The 21,384-nt window shown below is 61.8% G+C and overlaps 2 protein-coding genes across 6 annotated transcripts; both read left to right on the top strand.

Moving 5' to 3' along the window:
* The first annotated feature begins 35 nt into the window (after positions 1–35).
* DOK3 (docking protein 3) lies at positions 36–2,621 on the top strand. Its single transcript, XM_050979582.1, has 4 exons — positions 36–1,205; positions 1,333–1,426; positions 1,512–1,684; positions 1,766–2,621. Exons 1-4 carry the CDS (start codon positions 927–929, stop codon positions 2,480–2,482), a joined length of 1,263 nt encoding a protein of 420 aa, XP_050835539.1. The 5' UTR covers positions 36–926; the 3' UTR covers positions 2,483–2,621.
* A 45-nt stretch (positions 2,622–2,666) lies between these two features.
* PDLIM7 (PDZ and LIM domain 7) lies at positions 2,667–19,564 on the top strand. 5 transcript variants are annotated; one of them, XM_030229126.2, is made up of 25 exons: positions 2,667–2,789; positions 4,032–4,138; positions 7,461–7,612; positions 7,921–7,951; positions 9,558–9,574; positions 10,172–10,326; positions 10,662–10,698; positions 11,275–11,313; positions 11,419–11,573; positions 11,917–11,953; positions 12,604–12,642; positions 12,761–12,915; positions 13,265–13,301; positions 13,764–13,802; positions 13,932–14,077; positions 14,419–14,455; positions 15,227–15,265; positions 15,388–15,542; positions 15,889–15,925; positions 16,848–16,906; positions 17,001–17,235; positions 17,313–17,493; positions 17,649–17,769; positions 18,245–18,360; positions 18,641–19,564. In XM_030229126.2, exons 2-25 carry the CDS (start codon positions 4,034–4,036, stop codon positions 18,725–18,727), a joined length of 2,211 nt encoding a protein of 736 aa, XP_030084986.1. In that variant the 5' UTR covers positions 2,667–2,789; positions 4,032–4,033; the 3' UTR covers positions 18,728–19,564. The 5 variants fall into 5 exon arrangements, with proteins under 5 accessions (XP_030084986.1, XP_050835532.1, XP_050835533.1 ...); XM_050979575.1 differs by lacking the exons at positions 13,764–13,802; positions 13,932–14,077; positions 14,419–14,455 and having other exon boundaries at positions 2,668–2,789; XM_050979576.1 differs by lacking the exons at positions 10,662–10,698; positions 11,275–11,313; positions 11,419–11,573 and having other exon boundaries at positions 2,668–2,789.
* Positions 19,565–21,384: the final 1,820 nt, after the last annotated feature.

Below are 21,384 nucleotides of genomic sequence, written 5' to 3' on the forward strand. Positions count from 1 at the left end.
AGCAACACCCTTGTGGCTTGGGCTGCTCCTCTGTGCCCTTGGAGGGGGCACTGAGTGCCAAAGCCTTTGGGACAAGGTATGGGTGACACAGTGAGAGTACTTGGGGTCGGGCCAGCTCCAGGGAGCTGTCAGGTGTGGGCAAAGTAGGTCCTGCTGGCACACTGGTCACATCTTGGCAGGGTGGCCATGTCCTGTGGGGGTCTCAGTGGATGTGTGGGGCTGCAATCGCACTCTGACCTCCCTGAACAAGAACCAAGCCCTGGAAGCACAGCAGGCAGCCCTGTGTGTGAGGAGCTGGTGCCCTGCTGTGGAGGTGGCAGGTGAGCTGGGGGCGGTGGGTATTTTGGGTGCTTGGCTGCATCTGGTTCCTGCAGGGCGGAGGCTCTGCTGCACTTTTGAGGTACATGGTGGCACGCGCCCCCGCTATCCCATGACAGACTGGGAAGGTGCTGGTGCTGCAGAGGCTCCCCTGGGAGGAAGCAGGCAGCTGAGCAGATGTGAGGCTGCCAGGAGGATCCTCAGTAGCTCAAAATGGCTTTAATTTGCATCAGGGCCTGTCCTGAGAAGAGCTTGAGAGCTCAGCTGCAGGTCGGCAGGCCAGCACTTGCAGCAGGGAACAAAGAGCAGGACCTGGTGCTCAGGGAGCCGGGAGTAAGTGTGACTCACTCAGTGAGCCATGCTGAGCCTGCTCGGGGCAAGGCCCCCCTCAGCCCAGCTTTGGGCCTGCCCTGCCCCACAGTTCAGGGGTCTGTGCTGGCTCCTATTCTCTGTCCCTCCAACAACACCTGGCGCGTGCGGGCTGGGACTCCCCTGTGCCCCTCGTGCCCTGTATGGATGGCAGTGCTACCAGACACAGCAGCCAGCTCTTTGCTGACCCTTTTTTTCCCTGCCTTTACCCTTTCCATGCCTAGAGGTCCTGGAGGAAGATGCGAGCCCAGCTGTTTGCTGCCAGCCCGTCCGGCGTGGCCCGCATGGAGAAGTTTGATGTGCGGGATGATGGCACGGTCCCAGAGAAGATGTCCCTGCAGCGGTGTGCCCGCCGCGTGATCCGCCTCTCTGACTGCGTCTCCGTGGGCCCGGCGGGCACAGAGAGCTGCCCCAAAGCCACCGCCGCCTTCTACCTCACCACCACGGAGAAGAGCTACGTGCTGGCAGCCGAGCAGCGTGATGAATGGATCACCCAGCTCTGCCAGCTGGCCTTCCAGGTACCAAGGGGTCTGGCAGAGCCAAGAGCCCGACTTGGGTGAGCTGGGAAGCTCCAGGGCAGGCGGGGGATTTGTCCTTCCCCTCCGCCTCCCCATCCCAGGTCATACTCACATCTCTTTGTTTCAGGGTGGAAAAGAGACAGTACCGAGTAGGGCCAGGACCCAGGCCAGCCTTGCCGTCCCCATGGAGGAGAACTCCCTCTACTCGTCCTGGCAGGACCGTATGTGCAGGGGTAGTGAAGAGGGCTAGGGTGGGCTGCAGCTCAGTTCTGCAGTGCCGATCCCTGTTTTTTTTGGCTTCCACAGTGACTGAATTCTTGGTGCTGGTGGTCCAGACAGAAGCAGCCACCCGCTGCGGGCTGCAAGGGCACTACCTGCTCTCAGCCCTTCCCCAGAACCTGACGCTGAAGGACCCCCAATCCCGCCAGCCCCTGCTCACCTGGCCCTACACCTTCCTTCGCAAATTTGGCCAGGATCAGGTGAGATCCCCACTCCCTTCTTGGGGCTGTTGCCTGCCCAGGGTGGGTGGCAGCCCCTCACCCTTCCCTCTGCCCCTCCAGGCTGTCTTCTCCTTCGAGGCTGGCCGCCGCAGTGACTCCGGCGAGGGCACCTTCACCTTCAGCACCCCACGGGCCCCTGAGCTCTGCCGGGCTGTGGCTGCTGCCATTGCCTGCCAGCAGCAGGGCAAAGACACCCTGGACCCCAGACTCTTCTGTGTCTCAGAGCCCCAGCTCTTTGCACAGGGCCTTGAGCCCCAGCCCTGGGGGCCTGGGAATGACGATCCCCAGCCCAGCCCAGCCCTGGGGAGCACACAGCCTGCCTCCGACCCCCCTGCCAACCTCCTCCGCTTCACCCCACCAGAGCCAGAGGCCTCATGCCCCATCATCTATGCCTCCATCGCCCGGGGCCAGCAGCCCCTCTTTGTGTCAGGGCAGCCAGGCTCTGGGGAGCCCTGGGCCGTGGGGAAGCCGCTCCCTGAGCATCTCTACGAGAACATCTTCTCTGCAGAACCACATCCAGCCGGGGCCCAGGAAGAGGAGGAGGAAGGGCAGTGGGAGCTAGGATGCCGACAGGCCCCCGAGGGCCACAGCAGTGAGGGGGGCCCCGTCTATGACAACCGGGCCGCCATGGCACCGACCCCCCGGGCCGTGGGCTGGGGGCGCGGAGGGCAGGAGGTGCTGTCAGGGCGCTCCGGGCACAAGCCTCACAGCACCCTTCGGGCCAAGCTGGTGCGGCTGCTGAGCCGGGAGAGCCCCGGAGGGCGGGACTGGGCTTGATGTGGCCAGTGCCGGTCGGTGCCTTTCGGTCAATAAAGGCTCTTCCCGGACCCGGCTCCGCCGCTGCTGTGAGGAGTGCGAGGGGCGGGCGGGGCAGCTCGAGCCTCCCCGCTGGAGGGCGCCGCCGTGCCCGCCCCGGCAGGCACAGGCACGCACGGTGATTGGCCGAAATGCCCGCTGGTTCCGCCCCCTCCTGATCCTACATATGGTGGGGCCGGGCGCGGCGGGGGCGGTGCCCGGGTTCGAGTCCCGCATCGGCCCGCGCCGCTCCGCTCTCGCCCGCTTCGCCGGGCCCCGCTGGCCGCGGGTGAGTCCGGGGAGCCGGGCCGTGGCGGGGGGCTCCGTCCTCTGCCGGAGGAATGGGGGCGTGAGGGGTGGAGGGCTGACGCCTGAGGCCTGGCTTGAGGGGAAGGCGGGTGGTCAGGGTCGGGCCCTTTCGGGGCAGAGCCGGCGTCTCTGGAGGGGGGCGGCAGTGTAGGATGGGGAGGGGTCCCGAGGCCCCCCGCGGGTCAGGGTGGGGCTTCCCAACAATAAGGACAGCTGCTCAGCCTGTGCACGCTGGGGACCCCCGGTGCAGTCGGGCCCCGTCCCGCCGGGGAGGGGTGGGGGGTATCCGCCCGTTCCGGGCCGCCCCGTCCCGGCGCCTCGCTGGGGCTTGCGCGGCTCCCGGGCGCCGGGAATGCCTGACACGCAGCTCTTCCCCCGGCCCTCCCGAGCGGGGAGCGGGCTGGTGTCGTCTTACACGCCTTATATAGACCGCACCGGCCCGGGGAGAGCGGGGGCACGCTGGCCCCCGGCCCTGCGGCCGGCCCGTGCGAGGCGTGGGGAGCCCCGCAGCCGGCCCTGTCCGCCCTCGGGAGGAAGGTCCTGGGGCCGTTTGCAGGGGTCTGGCGGCTTCTTCCAGGTAAAAGGTGACAGGAGGCTGGCGCTGGCCCGTCTGTCCGGAGTCTTGGCCGGCTGACAGCTGTCAGGCAGGGGAGCGCCGGGATTCCCTCCTGCCGAAGCCCTGGAGATGGGCTCGCTCCCAGGGAGCATCTGCTCGGCCGGCTGCCGGAGCGCCAGCCCGGCAGCTCTGCCAGCGCCTCGGGTGGCATCACGCAGCTCCTGTGCTGCTGCTGCTAATTCATCCGGCAGAAATGCTTCTGGTTCCTATCGTTCTGTACCTGCTGTTGCTCCTCTGTGGTCTGAACAGCCTTGGCTCTCAGCAGCAGAAGTTCCTAGGGTGCTGCAAGGGAGAGCACATCTCAGGTTTGGGAACAGAGCAGAGCCCACAGACACTCCACTGTGGGTGGCAGCAGGGCTGTGCCTGGCTCCCTGGCACTAGTCAGTGTTAGCCTGGGCCCCTCAGCTCTGACGTTGCTGGAGGAGATGGTGATGGATTTGGGGTGCGTCTCTAACCACAATGTAGGATGGTAAGGGTGGAGTTACAGCTGGAAATGTGACCTGCCTCCAGTCCTACCCTGCCGGGCACTGAGCCCTCTCCTCGCCTGCTCTCCCTGCATTGTTTCCACATTCCCTAACACTGGGATCGCACCCTCTTCTCTTGCAGAGATGGGTGACATGGAGTCCTACAAGGTGATGCTGAATGGGCCGGCACCCTGGGGCTTCAGGCTGCAGGGAGGGAAGGATTTCAGCATGCCGCTCTCCATCTCCAGGGTAAGAGAAACTAAGGCAGGTGACACCCATCCTTCCTCCTGCCTCTGTGGGAGGGAGGCCGCAGTGGCTGAGGCAGAGCCGTATGGGGGATGTAGATGAGCTGGGGCCCCGGGAATGCTGCATCCTGCCCTGCCTGGCTCCACGTAGCCTCCTTGGTCCCTTATCAGCTGCAGCCCAGCACGGGGGTGTTCCGGGCAGAGAGCTGCAGGCAGAAACGTGAAATTCTGCACAGCCTCTGCAGAGGGGGGCAGGGGAGGCCCCTTCCGGAGTGTTCCCACCACAGCAGGAGGGGATCTGCTCTCTGAGATGTGGGACTGGCTTCCTGGTCTGCACCCCAGCACTGGGCTTGACATCCCCGGACCAAGCTAGTGCCCTTCTGCCCTCCTTTCCACAGCACAGCTCCCAGCTCTGTGCCTGAGGTCACTCCTGAAATGGGCATGGAGAAGAGGAAGCTGCACTACTGCCTGTGCAGGGATGTGACTCTCTCCACTAAACTCTCCCATTTCTCCAGTGAGAGCCATTGTGCCACAGCTGGTTGTGCCATGGCCGCTGGTTTGAGTCTCTCCCGTTGTGATGTTCCCGGGTTTGACCCTGGCTGTGTGCAGGTCCCCGTCCCTGGGCGGGTGCTGGCCACAGCTTTGGCCACGCAATTGCCTTATAAGCCTTGGAATGTGCCTGCATCGCCTGCGCCGCTGGCGCTGGGGCAGCTGGCACGGACGCTGCTTCTCAAAGGACAGCTTTGCATGTGGCATCAAGTGCTGCGTGGGGACCTGCCCCTGGCACGAGCCGGGCACTGCACACCTGCCCCAGAGGGCACAGATCTCCACAGCATCCCAGCACGGAGCACGGGCCCTGAGGGCACTGTGTGAGGCTGGAGTCGCCTGTGCCGCTGCCCCAGGGCCTGCTGATCTCTGCTGAGCACGCAGAGACAGATTCAGCGAGTTTATTCTCTAAAAAATGTTTCTCTTGGCTGCGAGCCAGTTCTTAACAAAGGGTCTGGTTGGATGGAGGAGCCTCCCAGAGCCTGGGGCAGGGGCCTCATGAAGCAGTTCTTGGTGAGGCTTGGGCAGTGCTGCCGTCTTCGGCAGGGCAGGAGCAGCAAGGACATTCCCAGGGGATGCAGCCAGCTTTGGGGGCTCTCTGGTGAGGCTGAGCTGCATGGCAGTGTGGTGTGCTCTGGTTGGAAAGTGTGAGCCTGTGCTGCTCTGCACTCCAGAGGCATCCCCAGACCCAGAGCATGCTGCTGTCCTTGGCCACTACTTCCCGTGAGCTGGCCCTGCCACAGCAGGCTGGAAGGAAGCATCCTGCCCCGGCTTTGTGGGCTGCAGTGGGGCCCTGCTCTGCAGGTCTGCAAGGGTGCACAGCACAGGACAACAGTGCTGGTGTGTCCATTGGCTTGGCTTTCAGCTGTGTCCATCGTTGTGGCACTCCTGGGTGAACAGTGAGGCTGTTTCAGCTCACTGATCACGCAAAAGAGGTGCCATCATGGCCCTCTAACACGTACCTCCTGTTGCACGGGGCTCTGCTAGGGTGCTGGCACCCTGGCTAGACAGGCTGTAAACCATGGTCCCTGTGCTGGAGCTGGGATAAGGACTGTAGTCTGGATAGCTGGATGCTGTGTGGCACATCCTGGCATCTGCCAGCTGGGAAAGAGGAGAGACATTTGGGTGCTACTGGTGGGAAAGCACTGAGGGGGCTCTGTCCTGGAGGTCTCTAGACAGGGCAGTAGGTGAGCACCTCTGGATGTGGTGATGGAGTTGTCGGGAACAAAAGACTGGGTGGAGAGGGGAGGAAGGAAGCCCTGGTTAGTGGGTCTGGGTGGGAAGTAGGAGGGCTGGCACTGCCATGGCTCCTGGCTGTGCTGGCACCTGTCAAAGGGGTTTCCTGCACGTTGGCATGGAGGGGGACGGGAAGTGCTGACCAGGCTGGGTGAGGCTTCATGACGCAGCCTGACGTTCTCTCCCCTTCCTGGGCAGTCGTGTGAAAACCTCTCCCAACTCCTGCTCCTGCCTCCAAACCCACGCAGCTGCCCTGTGCCTTCCCCAGCCCTCCAGGGCAGCAAGCTGGGGCGTGCAGCAGCATGGCCAGGAGCTGGGGGCATCACTGCTGCTGAGGGCACCCTCTTGTGCCAGGCTGGAGGAATGGGAGGGCAGTGTGGGGATACGGGGTGGGAGTACCCATGTCCTGCTGGGAATAGCAGTGGGATGCAGGTGGAGCTGGGCCACATCCAGTCCATATGTGGTGTTTGGCCTTGCATGGAGGGCTGGTGTTGGCCTAGAGGAGGGATGTGTGACTCCAGGGTGAGCCGGGTTCTGCAAGGAGGGGCCGGGACTCTGTGGCAAGGATTTTTCAGCCCTCTGACAGTGCTGGGAATCTGGCTCGCTCCTTTTATGTTCATGTCGAACAGGACTTGAGGAAATACTTGGTCTGGGTCCAAGCGCCTCGAGTTCTTCCATGCTGGAGGAGCAGGAATGGCTGCAGCCTGCCCACGTCTGTCTGTCTGTCAGTGCCTGGGAGCTGTGTGCAGTGCTCCGGGCCCTGCTCGCCTCTGGCTGTGCATCCCTGGTGGGAGGGGAGGGCAGCCTCCACTTCCCAGCATGGGGCTGACGTTCAGCTGTGCCATGGAGCCATAGCAGGGCCAAGGCGCATCCCTGGCACCGTGGCCAGGGGAAGGGAAGCTTGTGGCTGTGCTCCCGGCTGTCCCAGCGGGATGATGGGGGCGGGTGTCTCCCTGCCCCGGCAGGGCTCCTGCTCCTCTGTGGGAATGAGGTAATGTCTGTGCCTGGTGGGAACAGGACGGGAGTGCAGGCTGGGGGAGTGCCCGAGGGGTGCCTCCCCTGTCCTTCCCCGCCCCAGGCGAAGGGCTGGACATGCCTGTGGTTTGCAGTGAGATGTGGGCTGCCCAGGGGGCCCTGACTCACTGTGCTCTCTTCCTGCCCTGGGACCACAGGGGTGACTCCAGGGGGTGGCTGGGCTTCGAGGCTGAGGCAGCACTGCCTCTGTGTTTGGCGTCACGGCAATGAGGCCCTGGGGTGCTGGCAGGGTCCCCAGGCATGCCAGAGGGCAAGGGCTGGGCAGTGCCCTGGAGAAGTGCTTTGCCTTCTGCTGCTGCCAAGGGAAAGAGGCTGCTCTGGGCTCATGCAATGGGAAATGGGCAGTAATCTGAGGGTCCCCGCTTTCCCCTGGGTCAGGTCTGTGCAGTGTCCTGTGCTGGGCTGGGGATCCTGGGCCTTAGAAGGCCCCTGCCCTCATGAGGATGTCCCTCTGCTCCCACATCACTGCTTGGCTGTTCCAGCTCTCCCTAACTCTGTCTGTCCTGCAGCTGACTCTGGGTGGGAAGGCAGCCCAGGCCGGCGTGGGAGTGGGCGACTGGGTGCTGTACATCGACGGGGAGAGCACCAGTGCCATGACACACATCGAGGCCCAGAACAGGATCCGTGCCTGTGGGGACAGGCTCTGCCTCACCTTGAGCAGGTAGGAATCATGGGTCCCTCAAACATGGGGCTCTGGTATGACTGGAGTGTAATCAGGGCCCTCTGCCCAGTGCCACCTTCTGGTATCAACATCTCCCAGCATCACTGCTCCTTACTTAGAGCCTGGAAGTCCCTGGCTCTGTCCAAGGGCTCTGCTTGCCTGGATAAGGTTTAACCTGACTGCAGGCCACAGGGCAGTGCCAGCTGGCCATGTTTCCCCTCAGCTGGGTGCTGCATCCCTGGGGTACCAGCATGCTGGTGGTGTCTGGACCAACTCCAGTACTTGCCCATCTGTCTCCTCTCTTGCAGAGCCCAGAACCAGCTGGGGAAGCCGCAGAAGGTACGTGTTGCTCCTGGTGCCGCAGTGGCAGCTCAGCCTCATCTCAGGGGAAGGGAATCTCAGTGTAGTGAAACAAATGGACTTTGCTCTTAGGGCTTTTAGGGGGCTGGGGTGTGTTTGAAGGTCTAGAAAGCCCAGTTGGAGGAGCAGCTCTGACCTCTGGCACCGTGGAGGATCAGAGGCAGCGGGATCTGCGCAGTAGGCTCCTGAGCCCAGATTGTCTGTGCCCCTGCTGGTGTTGGGTGTGGGCAGGGATGCAGAGGGGCCAACACAGGGGAGGAGGCTGGGCAGGTGCAGCACCATGTTTGCTAGTGCTGGGGAGTGCCCTGGCACAGGGAGGCAGGGCTGGGGCTGGTAACTGGTGGCTCCTGGGCAGAAGCCACCTGCATGTGTTCAGCTTTGTGCCATGGGACAATTGCAGTCGGCGTGTGTGCATGCACCGCCCTGCCACGGGCAGCAGCGAGTGTCCGGGGCACCTACTAATCTTCAAATGACCCTCAGGCTGGGTTGTGACCTGCTGTCTCTGGGCCAGGTGCCCGGTGGAGCGAGTGCCAGCCTGGCAGAGCCTGGTCTCCAAGGTGCACGTGCTGTCCGGCTTTCCTCCCTGGCTGCCTGCTGCGCTGCCTGGCCCAGGGCTGCCCCTTGCATGCTGCTTGACGTGTGAGCCCGTGTCTGTGTGTTTTGTCTCGCTCAGGACTCACTCCCCTGCTCTGAACCCCTGAAATATAACTTCGCTCCCAGCACCGCCCTCAACAAAACAGCCCGGCCCTTCGGGGCCAGCTCACCTCCGAACCCACGGCCCGGGCTGGTGACGAAACCCGTGACGTACGTGCCCCTGGTGCCCGCCTGCACCCCCCAGCACAACGGGTATGTTGCTGTCCATCCTGCTCCCTGAGGATCGGGGGGAGCCTGCTGCCCCGCCCTGCTGCGCCTTGCATGCCAGGCACCCTGGGTGGGAGCGGGTGACAGTGCCCGTGCCGGAGCAACCGGTGGCTGGTGCTGAGGTGGCACAACAGAACTGTCTCACACAGGGACACACAGCCACACTCGTGCCAGGCCCTTGCTCAGGGACGTGTCAGCCTGTGGGGGCTCCTGCCAGGCTTGACACAGTGGCTGTACCAGGACACTGGCTGGCATCTGCAGTGGCAGGGAAACGGTGGCTGGCTGTGACTACTGGCTGGTGCCTGCCTGGGGAAGTCCTGTCGTTCCCCTGGCTGCAGGAAGGGGCTGGGCAGAGTGATGGCCTCCATCCCTGCCACACTGTTCCCCAGTTCTGCTGCATATGTGCAGCAGCTGCTGGTCCCTGCTCCTCCTGCCAGAGCTGCCATAGTGCCCAGGAGCTGGGCAACGGGGTAGAATGTGGCACTGACTGCTCTGGGCATCCAGGCATGTTCTGGGGGCTGAGAGAGCACAGTCTGGTCCACTGGCATCTGCCCCTGTGTCCCAGTGTGCTCTCAGCCCTGGGTGATCTGGGTGAGAGACTCAGGGATAGGGGGCTAATGCAGGCCACAGGTGAGCTCTGGAAACTTCTTGGGTGCTGTAGGTCTAATTTCACCTTCCTTTTTCTTTCTTTCTCTCCTCCCTTTCTCTTTCCCTCTCCCTACAGGTGCTGAGCCTTGACAAGTCAGTAAGCCTTTTACCTGCTCTCTCTATCCTCCCTGCATGCCTCTTCCCTGCCAGTGCCCTGTCCTTCAGGGCAGGGCCAGCCTGGGGATGGGCAGCAGGCGCTGCTCTGCCCATGTGGGTGGGTCACTGCTGGCACCAAGCTGTCCCCAGTGTAGAGGGGCCAGCTGCCTGTCTCTGCCAGCTGCTGGGGCCCTGGAGTGTCCTTGTGTGATCCATTCCCTGCTCCCCAAGATGTGGCTGTGCTGGGCAAGGACTTGATGGGCTGTGCTGGGCACTGTGCCCACGGCCAGGTGGCACTGCCATAGATGGCTGTGGTGCAGCTTCCCTGATGGTGTTTTTTGACCTTGGCTTATTCTTGCTCTGTCCTTTCTCTTTCTGGCCCTTGTGGCCAGTTTCAAATTGCCAGGAATGGTGGTGGTCATTCCAGAGTCAGTCCTTCACAGGCCCAGCCTTTGTGAGGGAGGAGTAGTGGGGTGGAGAGTAAGACAAGGTGTGACATCTCTGGTACTGGTGTGCTGTGATTCTGTGCTGGGGAAGGTGGGGGACCGCCCCAGGAGATCTGTCAGATTTGACAGATGACTCTGTCACTCACAGGCAGCCCCCACAGCTGCTGGAGCCCCCCAGCACCCCTGTGTGTGACCCTGTGAAGCTGCGGATGTTAGAGGACATTGACGACTCAAAGCCCCCCAGCTGGACCTCCCAGTCCCGTTCCTTCCGCAAACTCTCCCGCCTGGTGGGCGCAGACGCCAGTGAGTTCCCACGGGGCCTGGCACTGCCTGACTGCCCAGCTTTGCTGGGGAAACTGGAGCTGGATAAAGGCTTTGGTGCCTCGTGGAGTGTTGGTTGTGGCCCTATGGGGCAGCTAAGCCAGGCAGAGCTGTTTGGGGCTGTGTGGGCTCGTGGTGGTGCCGCTGGGCTGGGGCCGTGCTCTGCCCCGTGGCCAGGCAGGGCTGTGTGTTGGGACAGGTGGGCAGTGGGAGGAGAGGGCCTTTTCCCTTTCCTGTTCCTTTCCCTTCTTGCTGTCTCTGGGCCTCAGTTGCTGCAGACTGACTCCATCTCCCCCTTTCTCTCCTGCTGTGCTCAGTGGAGGATGGTGAGGACGAGCTTGTTAAAAAGCCCAGGTAAGGGGGTCGTGTGCTGGAGCAGCAGCAGCAGCCACAAGGTGCCCAGCCCAGGCTCAGCCCACACACCTGGTTCTCTCTCACTGCTTGCAGTCACTCAGGGGAAGCTCTTTGCTCTGTTGCTGTTTTTTCTCTCCGTCTCTAAGAGCTGAGCTGTTGGTGGAGCTGCAGAACTCACTCCACAGTGGGCACTGCCAGAGCTCAGCCACTGCTCTGGCCGTCACCTCAGGAGGGTCCTGCTGGGACACCCACCAGCCAGACAAGATGTACTGTGCTGGGTAGGACCTGCTGGGCACTGCTGGCACCAAGCTGGGGAGGCCAAGCTCTGCCATTGCTTTGTGAGGAAAAGAGATCTGGAGAAGGCTGGTGCACTAAGAACACCTTGCTGGGGGTATTGGGAGGTGCTAGGCAGCAGCTGGACAGTGTGCTGGGAGCCTGGCATGGAGCTGTGGGATGGCAGGGCAGAGCTGGCTGAGTGTCTCCAACTTCTCCTGCTTCTGGAGTGCATTTGTGAGGGATGGGCTGTGCCGTGGTCAAATACTGAGTCTTGTGCTACCGTTCTTTTCAATATCACAGGGATGCCCATGGGTCCAGCTGGGGCACAGTGGAGCAGTGGTGAGTGCCAGGGTCTGGTGAGGGCACATTTGGCAGCACTGCCCTGTGCTGAAGCAGGATCTGCGCTTGGTGCTTGCTGAAGTTTCTGCCCTCTGTCACTCACAGGCAGCCCCCACAGCCTCTGGAGCCCCCCAGCACCCCAGAGTGTGATCCTAGGAAGTTGAGGATGTTAGAGGATGCTGAGGACTGGCAGTCCCGCACCGGCACCTCCCAGTCCCGTTCCTTCCGCAGGCTGGCCCAGCTGACGGGCACAGATGGCAGTGAGTTCCCACAGGGCCTGGCACTGCCTGGGGATGTGGGACTGTTTTGGGGTAACCAGAAGTTGGGAGGAGCTGTAGGGTGATGTAGCACCCGGGAGTGTTGGTTTTGGCCCATTTAACTCCCTGAGGGCAGCTGAGCCAGCGAGATCTACCTGGGGCTGTGTGTGGGCTCATGGTGGTGCTGCTGGTCTGGGGTTGTGCTCTGCCCTGTGGCCAGACAGGGCTGTGCAGTGGGGCCAGGCGAGGGGAGAGGTTGGTTTTCCTCCTTTCCCTTCCTGCTTTTCCTGGATCTTAGTTGTTGCAGACTGACTCCATCTCCCCCTTTCTCTCCTGCTGCACTCAGTGGAGGATGGTGAGGATGAATTTATTAAAAAGCCCAGGTAAGGGGATTGTGTGCCAGGGCAACAGCAGGAGCCACAGGGTGCCCACCCTGGGCTCAGCCCACAAGGCTTGTTCTCTCTCACTGCTTGCAGTCACTCAGGGGAAGCTCTTTGCCCTGTTGCTGTTTCTTCTTTCTTCTCCTTATCCTCCACCCTCTATCCTGTCCTTTCCTTTTTCCTAGAGCCAAGCTGTTGGCAGAGCCACAGGCTCACCCCACAACAGGCACTGCCAGTGCTCAGCCACTGCTCTGTCACCTCAGGAGGGTCCTGCCCAGACACCCACCAGCCAGGCAGGCTGTCCCAGTTGAGGTGTCCTCATGCTGGGTGTGCAGGCAGGACCTGCTGGGCACTGCTGGCACCAAGCTGGGGAAGCCAAGATGCAGCACAGTGTGCTGGACACAGTGGGCAGGGGTGGCTGGTGGCACTGACAGCACCTTGCTGGGGGTGTTGGGAGTTGCAGGGTAGGGAACTAGACCAGACCTGGGGCACAATCCATACAGGGACCAGGGAATGGCTGCAAGACTGATCAGGAGTGAACGCTGTCAGCATTTCCACAAGGCTCGTGCGTCTCTGGGGCTGTGGATGTGTATGGGGAGGGATGGGCTGGTCAGACACTGACTGCTGTGCCACCATTCTGTCTGATACCACAGGGATGCCCATGGGTCCAACTGGGGCACGGGGCAACATCGGTGAGTGCCAGGTTCTGGCAGAGGTGTTGGCATGTGCCAGGGCATCTTTGGGGATGCTTCCCTGTTCCAGAGCAGGGTCTAATCCTGGTGCTGAGCTCCTGCCCTCTGTCACTCACAGGCAGCCCTCACAGGCTCTGGAGCCCCCCAGTGACACTGTGTGTGACCCTGTGAAGCTGCGGATGTTAGAGGACATTGTGGACTCAAAGCCCCACACCTGGACCTCCCAGTCCCGTTCCTTCCGCAAACTGGCCCGGCTGGTGGGAGCAAACAGCAGTGAGTTCCTGCAGGGCCTGGCACTGGCTGGCTGCCCATGTGTGCCCAGCTTTGCTGGGGCAGCTGGTAAAGGCCGTGCTGTGTTGTTACAGCAGGGCATTGGTTTTGGTCCCATTTGGGCCCTCTGTGGCATCTGAACCAGCAGGAGCTGCCCAGGGCTCGTGGTGATGTGGCTGGGCTGGAGCTGTGCTCTGCCCTGTGGCCAGGCAGGGCTGTGTGTTGGGGCAGGGGGGCTGTGGGAGGAAAGGGCATTTTTCCTTCCTTTCCCTTCCCTTTCCTTCCTGCTGTGCCTGGGCCTCAGTTCCTGCAGACTGACTCCATCTCCCCCTCTCTCTCCTGGTGTCCTCAGTGGATGATGGTGAGGATGAGCCCGTTAAAAAGCCCAGGTAAGGGGCAGCAGCAGGAGCCATAAGGTGCCCATGCTAGGCTCAGCCCCCACAACCACTTCACCCTTGCTGCTTGCAGTCACTCTGGGGGTGTGCTTTGCACTGCTGGGAGTTCTCCTCTCCCTCTCTGTCCCCTCTCCCAGAATTGAGGTGTTTTCAGAACTGCACAGTGGGCACTGCCAGCACTCAGCTACTGCTCTGACTGTCACCTCAGGAGGGTCCTGCCCCAAGCACCCACCTGAGTAGGGGTGGCTGGTGACAATCACAACCCCTTGCTGGAGATGTTGGGAGGTGCTGGGCAGCAACTGGTCTTGGTGCTTTGTATCCCGTGCATCTGTGGAGCAGCTGCAAGGCTGCTGGTCAGTATTTCCGTGTGGCTCATGCCTCCATGGGGCTGTGGGTGCATATTGCAGGCATGGTCAAACAGTGACTGTTGTGCTGCTGTTTTTTCCAATGTCACAGGGATTCCCATGGGTCCATCTGGGGCATAGTGGAGCAGCGGTGAGTGCCACGGTCCGGCAGAGGTGTTGCCATGTGCCAGGTTACCTTTGGCAGCACTGCCCTATGCTGCAGTGTTGGGCAGGGTCTGTGCTTTGTGTTGGCTGAGCTCCTGCCCTCTGTCACTCACAGGGAGCCTCTGGAGCCCCCCAGCACGCCCGGGTGTGATCCTGGGAAGCTGCGACTGATGGAGGACGCTGAGGGCTGGCAGCCCCGCACCGGCACCTCCCAGTCCCGCTCCTTCCGCAGACTGGCCCAGCTGACGGGCACAGATGAGAGTGAGTCCCCACAGGGCCTGGCACTGCCTGGGGATGTGGGACTGTTTTGGCATAGCCACAAGCTAGGAGAGGCAGTGGGGTGATGTGGCATCAGGAGTTTGATTTTGGCCCCAAGTCACCCGTGGAGGGCAGCTGAGCCAGTGGGAGCTGCCTGGGGCTGTGTGAGGGCTGGTGGTGCTGCTGGTCTGGGGCCATGCTCTGCCCCATGGCCAAGCAGGGCTGTGTGATGGGGTGAGGGGATGGTGTCTGGGTAGGTTGGTTTTCCTCCTTTCCTTTCCTGCTTTTCCTGGGCATCAGTCACTGCAGACTGATGCCATCTCCCACTTTCTCTCCTGCTGCAGTGGAGGATGGTGAGGATGAGATTGTTAAAAAGCCCAGGTAAGGGAGCATGTGCTGAGGCTGCATGTCCCAGGTATCTGGGCACTGCTGGCTTTGAGCTGGAGATGCTGAGCTGCCCCTTAGCCTTTTGGGTATACAAGGAGTGGAGGAGGCCGATGGCACTGGGAGAACCTGGCTATTGGATGTTGGGAGGGGCTGGGAGTGCCTGCACCTGGGGCACATTGTCCTGTGAGCCTGGTGTGGCAGAGCTGGGTGAGTGCTGCTGGCTCATTTCCCTTCAGAATCACTACATCTCATGACTCTGGGCAAACGCTTTGCCCTGTTGTGGATTCTTCTCTCCCTCTTTGTCCTCTCCCAGAGCTGAGGTGGTGGTGGAGCTGCAGAGCCCACCCTGTGCTCACCCCACAACAGGCACTGCCAGTGCTCAGCCACTGCTTTGACCTTCACCTTGGGAGGTTCCTGCCTGGATACCCACTGACCAGGCAGTTTGTCCCCAAATGGGTGTGCAGGCAAGACTCACTGGGCACTGCTGGCACCAAGCTGGGCAGGTTAATATGCAGCACAATGTGTAGGGATGGCTGGTGACACAACACTCTGCTGGGCATTTCTGGAGTCACAGGGTAGGCACTGTACCTGAGGCACAATATCATGTGGGGTCATGGAATGGCTGCAAGGCTGGTCAGGAGTGAATGCTGTAAGCATTTCCACGAGGTTTTTGTATCTCTGAGGTTAGGGATGCATATGGAAAGCATGGGCTGAGCCATGGATCAGCCACTGACTGCTGTGCCACCATTTTTTCTGATGCCACAGGGATGCCCATGGGTCCAGCTGGGGCACAGTGGAGCAGCGGTGAGTGCCAGGGTCTGGCAGGGATGTTGCCATGTGCCAGAGCACCTTTTGGAGTGCTTCCCTGTTCCAGAGTAGGGTCTGTGCTTTGTGCTGGCTGAGCTCCTGCCCTCTGTCACTCGCAGACAGCCCCCACAGCCTCTGGAGCCCCCCAGCACCCCCGGGTGTGATCCTGGGAAGCTGCGACTGATGGAGGACGCTGAGGACTGGCAGCCCCGCACCGGGACCTCGCAGTCCCGCACCTTCCGCAAACTGGCCCAGCTGACAGGCACAGATGAGAGTGAGTCCCCACAGGGCCTGGCACTGCCCGGGGGTGCTGGACTCTCCCTGGGCTGCCAGGGTCTGGCAGAATCTGGAGTGGCACTGGAGTGTTAGTTTTGGCCCCATGTGATCCCTGTGGGGTGGCTGTGTCAGTGGGAGCTGGTGGGGCTGTGTGTGGTCTCGTGGTGCTGACACCAGTCTGGGGTCTTGGTCTGCCCTATGGCTGGGCAGGGCTTTGTTTTGGGGCAGGGGTTGGTGGGAGGAGAGGTTGGTTTTCCTCTTTTCCCCCCTTTGCCCTCTTGTTGTGCCTGGGCCTCTGTCTGTGAGGACTGACTGTTTCCTCCTTTCTCTCCTGCTGCGCTCAGTGGAGGATCATGATGATGTGTTTGTTAGAAAGCCCAGGTAAGGGGAGTGTGTGGCAGCAGGAGCTGGGGGGCTGCACATCCTGGGCAGAACCCCTTGGGCATTGCTGCCCCTCAGCTGGGTATGCTGAGCTGCGCCGTAGTGCCCCAGAAATGGTGGGTTGGGAGTGGCTGATGGCACTGGCCAAATCTCACTGGGTTGTTGTGATATTTGGGCAGCATCTGGACCGCGGGCACAGTGTCCTGCAAGCCTGGCATGGGGCTGTGGGGCACCCGAGCTCGTGGATGTCACCAGCTTGTCAGGATTGTTCCTTGTTCTGTGCAGCCAGGCAGGGGGGTGGACAGCACCCCGTTTTTTGCCTTTACCCGTCTGTAAAACCTCCTGTCCTGGTGTCATGGCCCTTGGGTACCAGCTCTGCCCAGTTTACTCTGACACAAATAAAAGCTGGATTTGTTGCCATCTCCTTTTTGAATTTGTCTTGGAGAAGCACAGAGCCACAGGCTCTCCCTCTCTCCTTGTCCCCCTTCTTTCACTGGGCTGTGCCTCTTTAGCCCTGGCTTGCCCTGCCTCTTCCCAGCACTGCTGAGCTGGACCCTGGGGTTCCCTGCATCAGGCCATGTCCAGGTCCCCCTGCACCCCAATGAGACTGGGGATGATCATCACATATTAGTAGGCAGACAAAGTCTGTGTGGTCCCTGGGGTCCCTGGTCAGCCTGGAGAAGCCCAGAACCTTCCCTCCTGCCACTCACCAGACCACTGCAGTGGGTACCAGAGACCCTGGGGGTGCTGTGTCTTGGCAGGACTGAAGGTCCTTGGCTCAGTACCTCATCACTAAACCAGTTACTGCTGGGCATGGGGGCTTGGCCATCTCCCTCCTGCTTGTTGGGGTGGGGAGCCCTGCCTGCACCCCCTGGGCAGTGGGGGCGAGCAGGGCAGGCTGGATTAACTGCTTGTTCTGTAGCCAGGTCTCCGTGCCGGACCCGTCCCCAGGAGCAACGATGAAGACTGAGCCAGGACTGGGTGAGCAAAACATCTCTGGGCTTTTTGGGGAGGGGCTGCCAAGGGATCAGGAGCATTCTCCTTAAGACTTGTGTGTGTTTGCGTGTGTGTGCAGCCCCCAGGACCCCCAGTGCCACCCCCAGCCCCACCAGCCGCCCACCCTGGGCTGTGGATCCCTCGTTTGCCGAGCGCTACGCCCCGGACAAGACAAGCACGGTGGTGAGCAAGCACAGCCAGCCGGCCACGCCCACCCCCATGCAGAACCGCAGCTCCATCGTGCAGGCGGCCCAGCAAGCCCCCGAGGGGCCCGGCCGCACCCCCCTCTGCTACAAGTGCAACAAGGTCATCAGGTGAGCCCCGGCTGCCACCACTGCCACGCCACCCTCCTGAGCCCCGGCGTGGCTGACGTGGCTCTGTCCTGCCACAGGGGACGGTACCTCGTGGCGCTGGGACATTATTACCACCCCGAGGAGTTCATCTGCTGCCAGTGCAGGAAGGTGCTGGATGAGGGCGGCTTCTTTGAGGAGAAAGGCTCCATCTTCTGCCCCAAGTGCTACGACACGCGCTACGCACCCAGCTGCGCCAAGTGCAAGAAGAAGATCACTGGGGTGAGTGTCCCTCAGCCTGCCCTCCATCTCCTGTCCTTGTCCTCTGCTTTGAGTGCCTGGCTCTGTCCCTTCCCACCTTGGTGCATCTCAGGGGTTTCCTTGTCCCTTCCTGCCCTTGGTGGTCCTGCCCCTAGCTGACAGTGGCTCCCCTCCAGGAGGTGATGCACGCACTGAAGATGACCTGGCACGTGCAGTGCTTCACCTGCAACGCCTGCAAAACTCCCATCCGCAACCGAGCCTTCTACATGGAGGAGGGACAGCCCTACTGCGAGAGAGGTAGGACCCAGGGATAGCCCATGTGTCACCTCATGTGGCCCTGGGTCGCCACTGGGATTCAGAAGCTGTGCACAGGGCTAGGGGCATGAGCTGCCCTGCTCTGCCGGTCTCCCCCTGGGCTGTGGGAAGCCTGGAGACCCCAGTCCCACAGCCCTGAGCGCTCCATCCTGGTTCTCCCTAGCTGCAGGGTAGTGCCATGCTCCTATGTTGCCATGGCAATGAGGGAGGATGTACATCAAAGCTACTGCTGCATCCTGGGAGATGAGGTTCTCCTCCTCCCCCCAGAGCCCTGTGGTGGCTGAGGCACCCTGCACCTTTCCTGGGTATCTGGAGTGTTATCTCACCTGGATGGGGGCTGGCAGAGGTGTCCCCAGGCTGTGCCTGAAGGACCCTGGCTGAGCTGCAGCCCTGCTCCTCTGGGATGAGCAGCTGTAGTGCATGGAAGTGCTGACCTGTGCTTTGCCTTTCCTCACAGACTATGAGAAGATGTTTGGCACCAAGTGCCGTGGCTGTGACTTCAAGATCGATGCTGGGGACCGATTCCTGGAGGCGCTGGGGTTCAGCTGGCATGACACTTGCTTTGTCTGTGCGGTGAGCAGTGGGCCTCCCTCCCCGACTGTTCCAGGGCCTCTCCCTCTCTCTGAGAGTCCTGCTCTGCGTGGGGTACACCAGCAGCACAGGGGACCTGCTGCCACAAGATTTTTCCCACTTGCCTCCTTTCTGGGAGCTTGGGACTCTGCTCTGAGCCTTCTGGTCCCTGGCAGTGTCCCAGACCCATGTGGAGGTCCCTGTGTGACACCAGTGCTGGGCTGTGGGGGGTCCAGAGGCTGACTCAGCCCCCCAACCTGACCACCTGCACTCTCCTCCCCAGATCTGCCAGACCAACCTGGAAGGGAAGACATTCTACTCTAAGAAGGACAAGCCGCTGTGCAAGAGCCACGCTTTCTCCCATGTGTGAGGGGTGGGAATCCAGCTGTGCCCACACATGTCCCGGCCCTGCATGCTCCTCTCCCCCTGCCCTGCTGGCCCCGGGGAGCCAGGCTGGGCCCTTGGCCCTTTCCCTTGCTCCTGCCTCTTTCCTGGCAGCTCCTGGCTCAACTCCAGTCAGATACAGTGCTGGGTCCAGAGCCTTTTATAGCTGGGTGGCTTCTTACATGCTTTTCAACTGGCCCTAGGAGCCCTAGGAATGGGATGCTTCATGGATCTCCTGCCCCTGAGCCACACAGCATGGTGGGCACAACCATGCTGCGGCTGGAATTGGAGAGGGTCTGCCACAGCTGGGCTTCTCCCTTGCTGCCTGGCAGCTCAGTGCTGGGGCAGCAATACTCCTTACACATCCCTCCCTGAGTGGGTGAGGACCAGCTCCTGTCTCACTCTCCTCAGCCTTCCCTGCTGTGTGCTTAGGGCTGGCGACCTAGCCCTGCTTCCCCGCTGGGGCCCTGCCCATGACAACCCAACAGGCACCCCTCAAACTGCTGCGGTGGTTTCCTGCCCCCGTTGCATCCGGGGTGTCTGTCCCTCATGCTCCCCACCCTTCTGGCCCACTGCTCCCCTGGGGCTGGCATCACCCCCAGCCCAGTGTGGCCCAGCTGTGGGCTGGCAGCATGTGCTGATGGCCAGCCCAGCCAGGCGGCTGCTCCTGCAAGGCTTGGGCACAGCTTCCTACCAAAGAGCTCTCTGCCACTGCCATCCTGGGGCCACCGATGCCTCCCCCCAAACCACACCCTCCGGTCGGGCTGCCCTGATGTAGCCACGGTGCTTTTAGTGCCTTTAATAAACACGTCTCTGCAAGTGCTGCCTCTCTCCAGGCCAGTGGTTTTGCCGAGTGAGGTGCGGCTGGCTGGGAAGGTCATGCTCTGCCCTCATCCCGCTCCCTCTGGGGCCTGACTCAGCTCCTTCCAGCTTTCCAGGGAAACTCTTCGCCTCAGATTTCTCCTCCTCTGCCCGTGTCAGCCCAGGCTTGACCCCTTGTGTCGACTGGGTCGTCCCTCTTGTAGAAGGCAGGGCCACTAATGGGGGCAATAACTAATCTGGGGGGCAAAATGCAGCAAGGAGAGATGGGGAAGGGGTCAGACCTTAGTGGGGGTCCCTGTATGCCTGGCAGTGGTCTCTGGTCCTTGTGCCTGAGTACTGTAGAGGTGTTGAGGAGCCATGGGCCATGCGTGGGCCACGTGCACCAGCTCTGGGCGTTCTCCAGCGTGGAGCGGCCAAGCGTTCACTCACGCGATGCAGCTGCCGTCCCCAAGGACGGGGGTGAGGCCACACCAACACCTCCAGCTGGAACGAGCTGGAGGGCAGCGGGTGTGGGGAAGTGGGTGTTCTCCTCCCTCTCCACTCTGACAGCTGGAACGGTCATTAATAATTTCAGCTCTTGCCATGATGAGCAATTGTAAGGAAAATTGTCTTGCTCATCTACTGGAAGGTTCTGCCGGGGGGCAGGAGCTGGCTGTGGGAAGCCAAATGCCTCCTGGCATCACCCAGATCTGGGCTGCGGTGCCACGTCTTCTCACTGCCAGTTCCAGGAGTGCAAAAGCACATCAAAGATGGGGTGAGGGATAAAGACAGGCTGGGGCTGGGCAGCAATGGGATGGTCACACTGAGAAGCAGCAGGACATGGGTGTAACAAGGGACAGAAACAGCTGGTGCCTGCCTGGCAGGGTTGGCAGTGCCCCCATGTGAGTCCCAGCCGTGCAGCCAAGGTCAGAGGAAGCACAGGGGAAGGTGAGGTGGCTGTTGGCCGCACGTGGGCAGCCCCTGAACCAACCCGAGCTTGGCTGGACAGCAATCCGTGAGTGGAGGGTAGGAAAGGGGCAGGGGCAGGCAGTGGTGCGGGACGGAGCCTGCTGCGGTAGCATGGTCTGGGAACAGGTTCTGCCAGATCAGCCCCGCGGTGCCCAGTAGGGCCAGGGTACTACAGCCAACCTGCCGCTCCCCTGGGGAGAGCCAAGCATTCCCTTGTGCCCCTCCAAGGTCTGTGCTCTTGGCTCTGGTTGGTTCTCTGTTGCCTCTGGACCTTCCTGACGACACCTCTACCACCCAAGGTGCCTCTGCGCCTTGCCAAGGGCATCTCTTGCCCACCAGCTCTGCGCAACATGTGAGGAGCTTGTGCACAGGCAGCGGAAGGAGGGTCTCGGGTGGGCTGCGGAGGTGGAGCCTGGGGAGGGGCTGCAGCCTCGCTGCTCCGAGAACAAAGCCTGGCGGCGGTAGGCTCAGAGCTCCCACCACATCCCTGAGCAGGGTCCCACCACATCCACCCCCAAAGCCATCTGAGCAGCTTGTGGGGCGCCTGCCGCGGCCCCAGCCCCCGCGCTGGCCCCGGCAGCTGCTCCACAGCTGCTCCCAAACTCTCAGAGCCTCTTTGGGCGGCTCCGGCTCTGGCCTCTCTCGGAAATGCTGGTGTAAGGAGGGCGTGGGGGGAGCGGACGGCACCGCCAGGGCCCGCGGCACCCTGTCCCATGTCCCTCTGGGGTCACCCAAGGGCTTGTCTTGGGACGGGGCGCTCCAACAACAGCCCCAGCCTGCAGGAATCAGGCCCTGCGCCCTCTCCATTGCTGCTCTGGCACAGAGACCCCTCCAGCGCGGTGCTGGTTCAGGATGGGGGCAGCGCCGGGGACA

The sequence above is a fragment of the Serinus canaria genome, chromosome 13 (assembly GCF_022539315.1).
Source record: "Serinus canaria isolate serCan28SL12 chromosome 13, serCan2020, whole genome shotgun sequence".
Lineage (NCBI taxonomy): Eukaryota > Metazoa > Chordata > Aves > Passeriformes > Fringillidae > Serinus > Serinus canaria.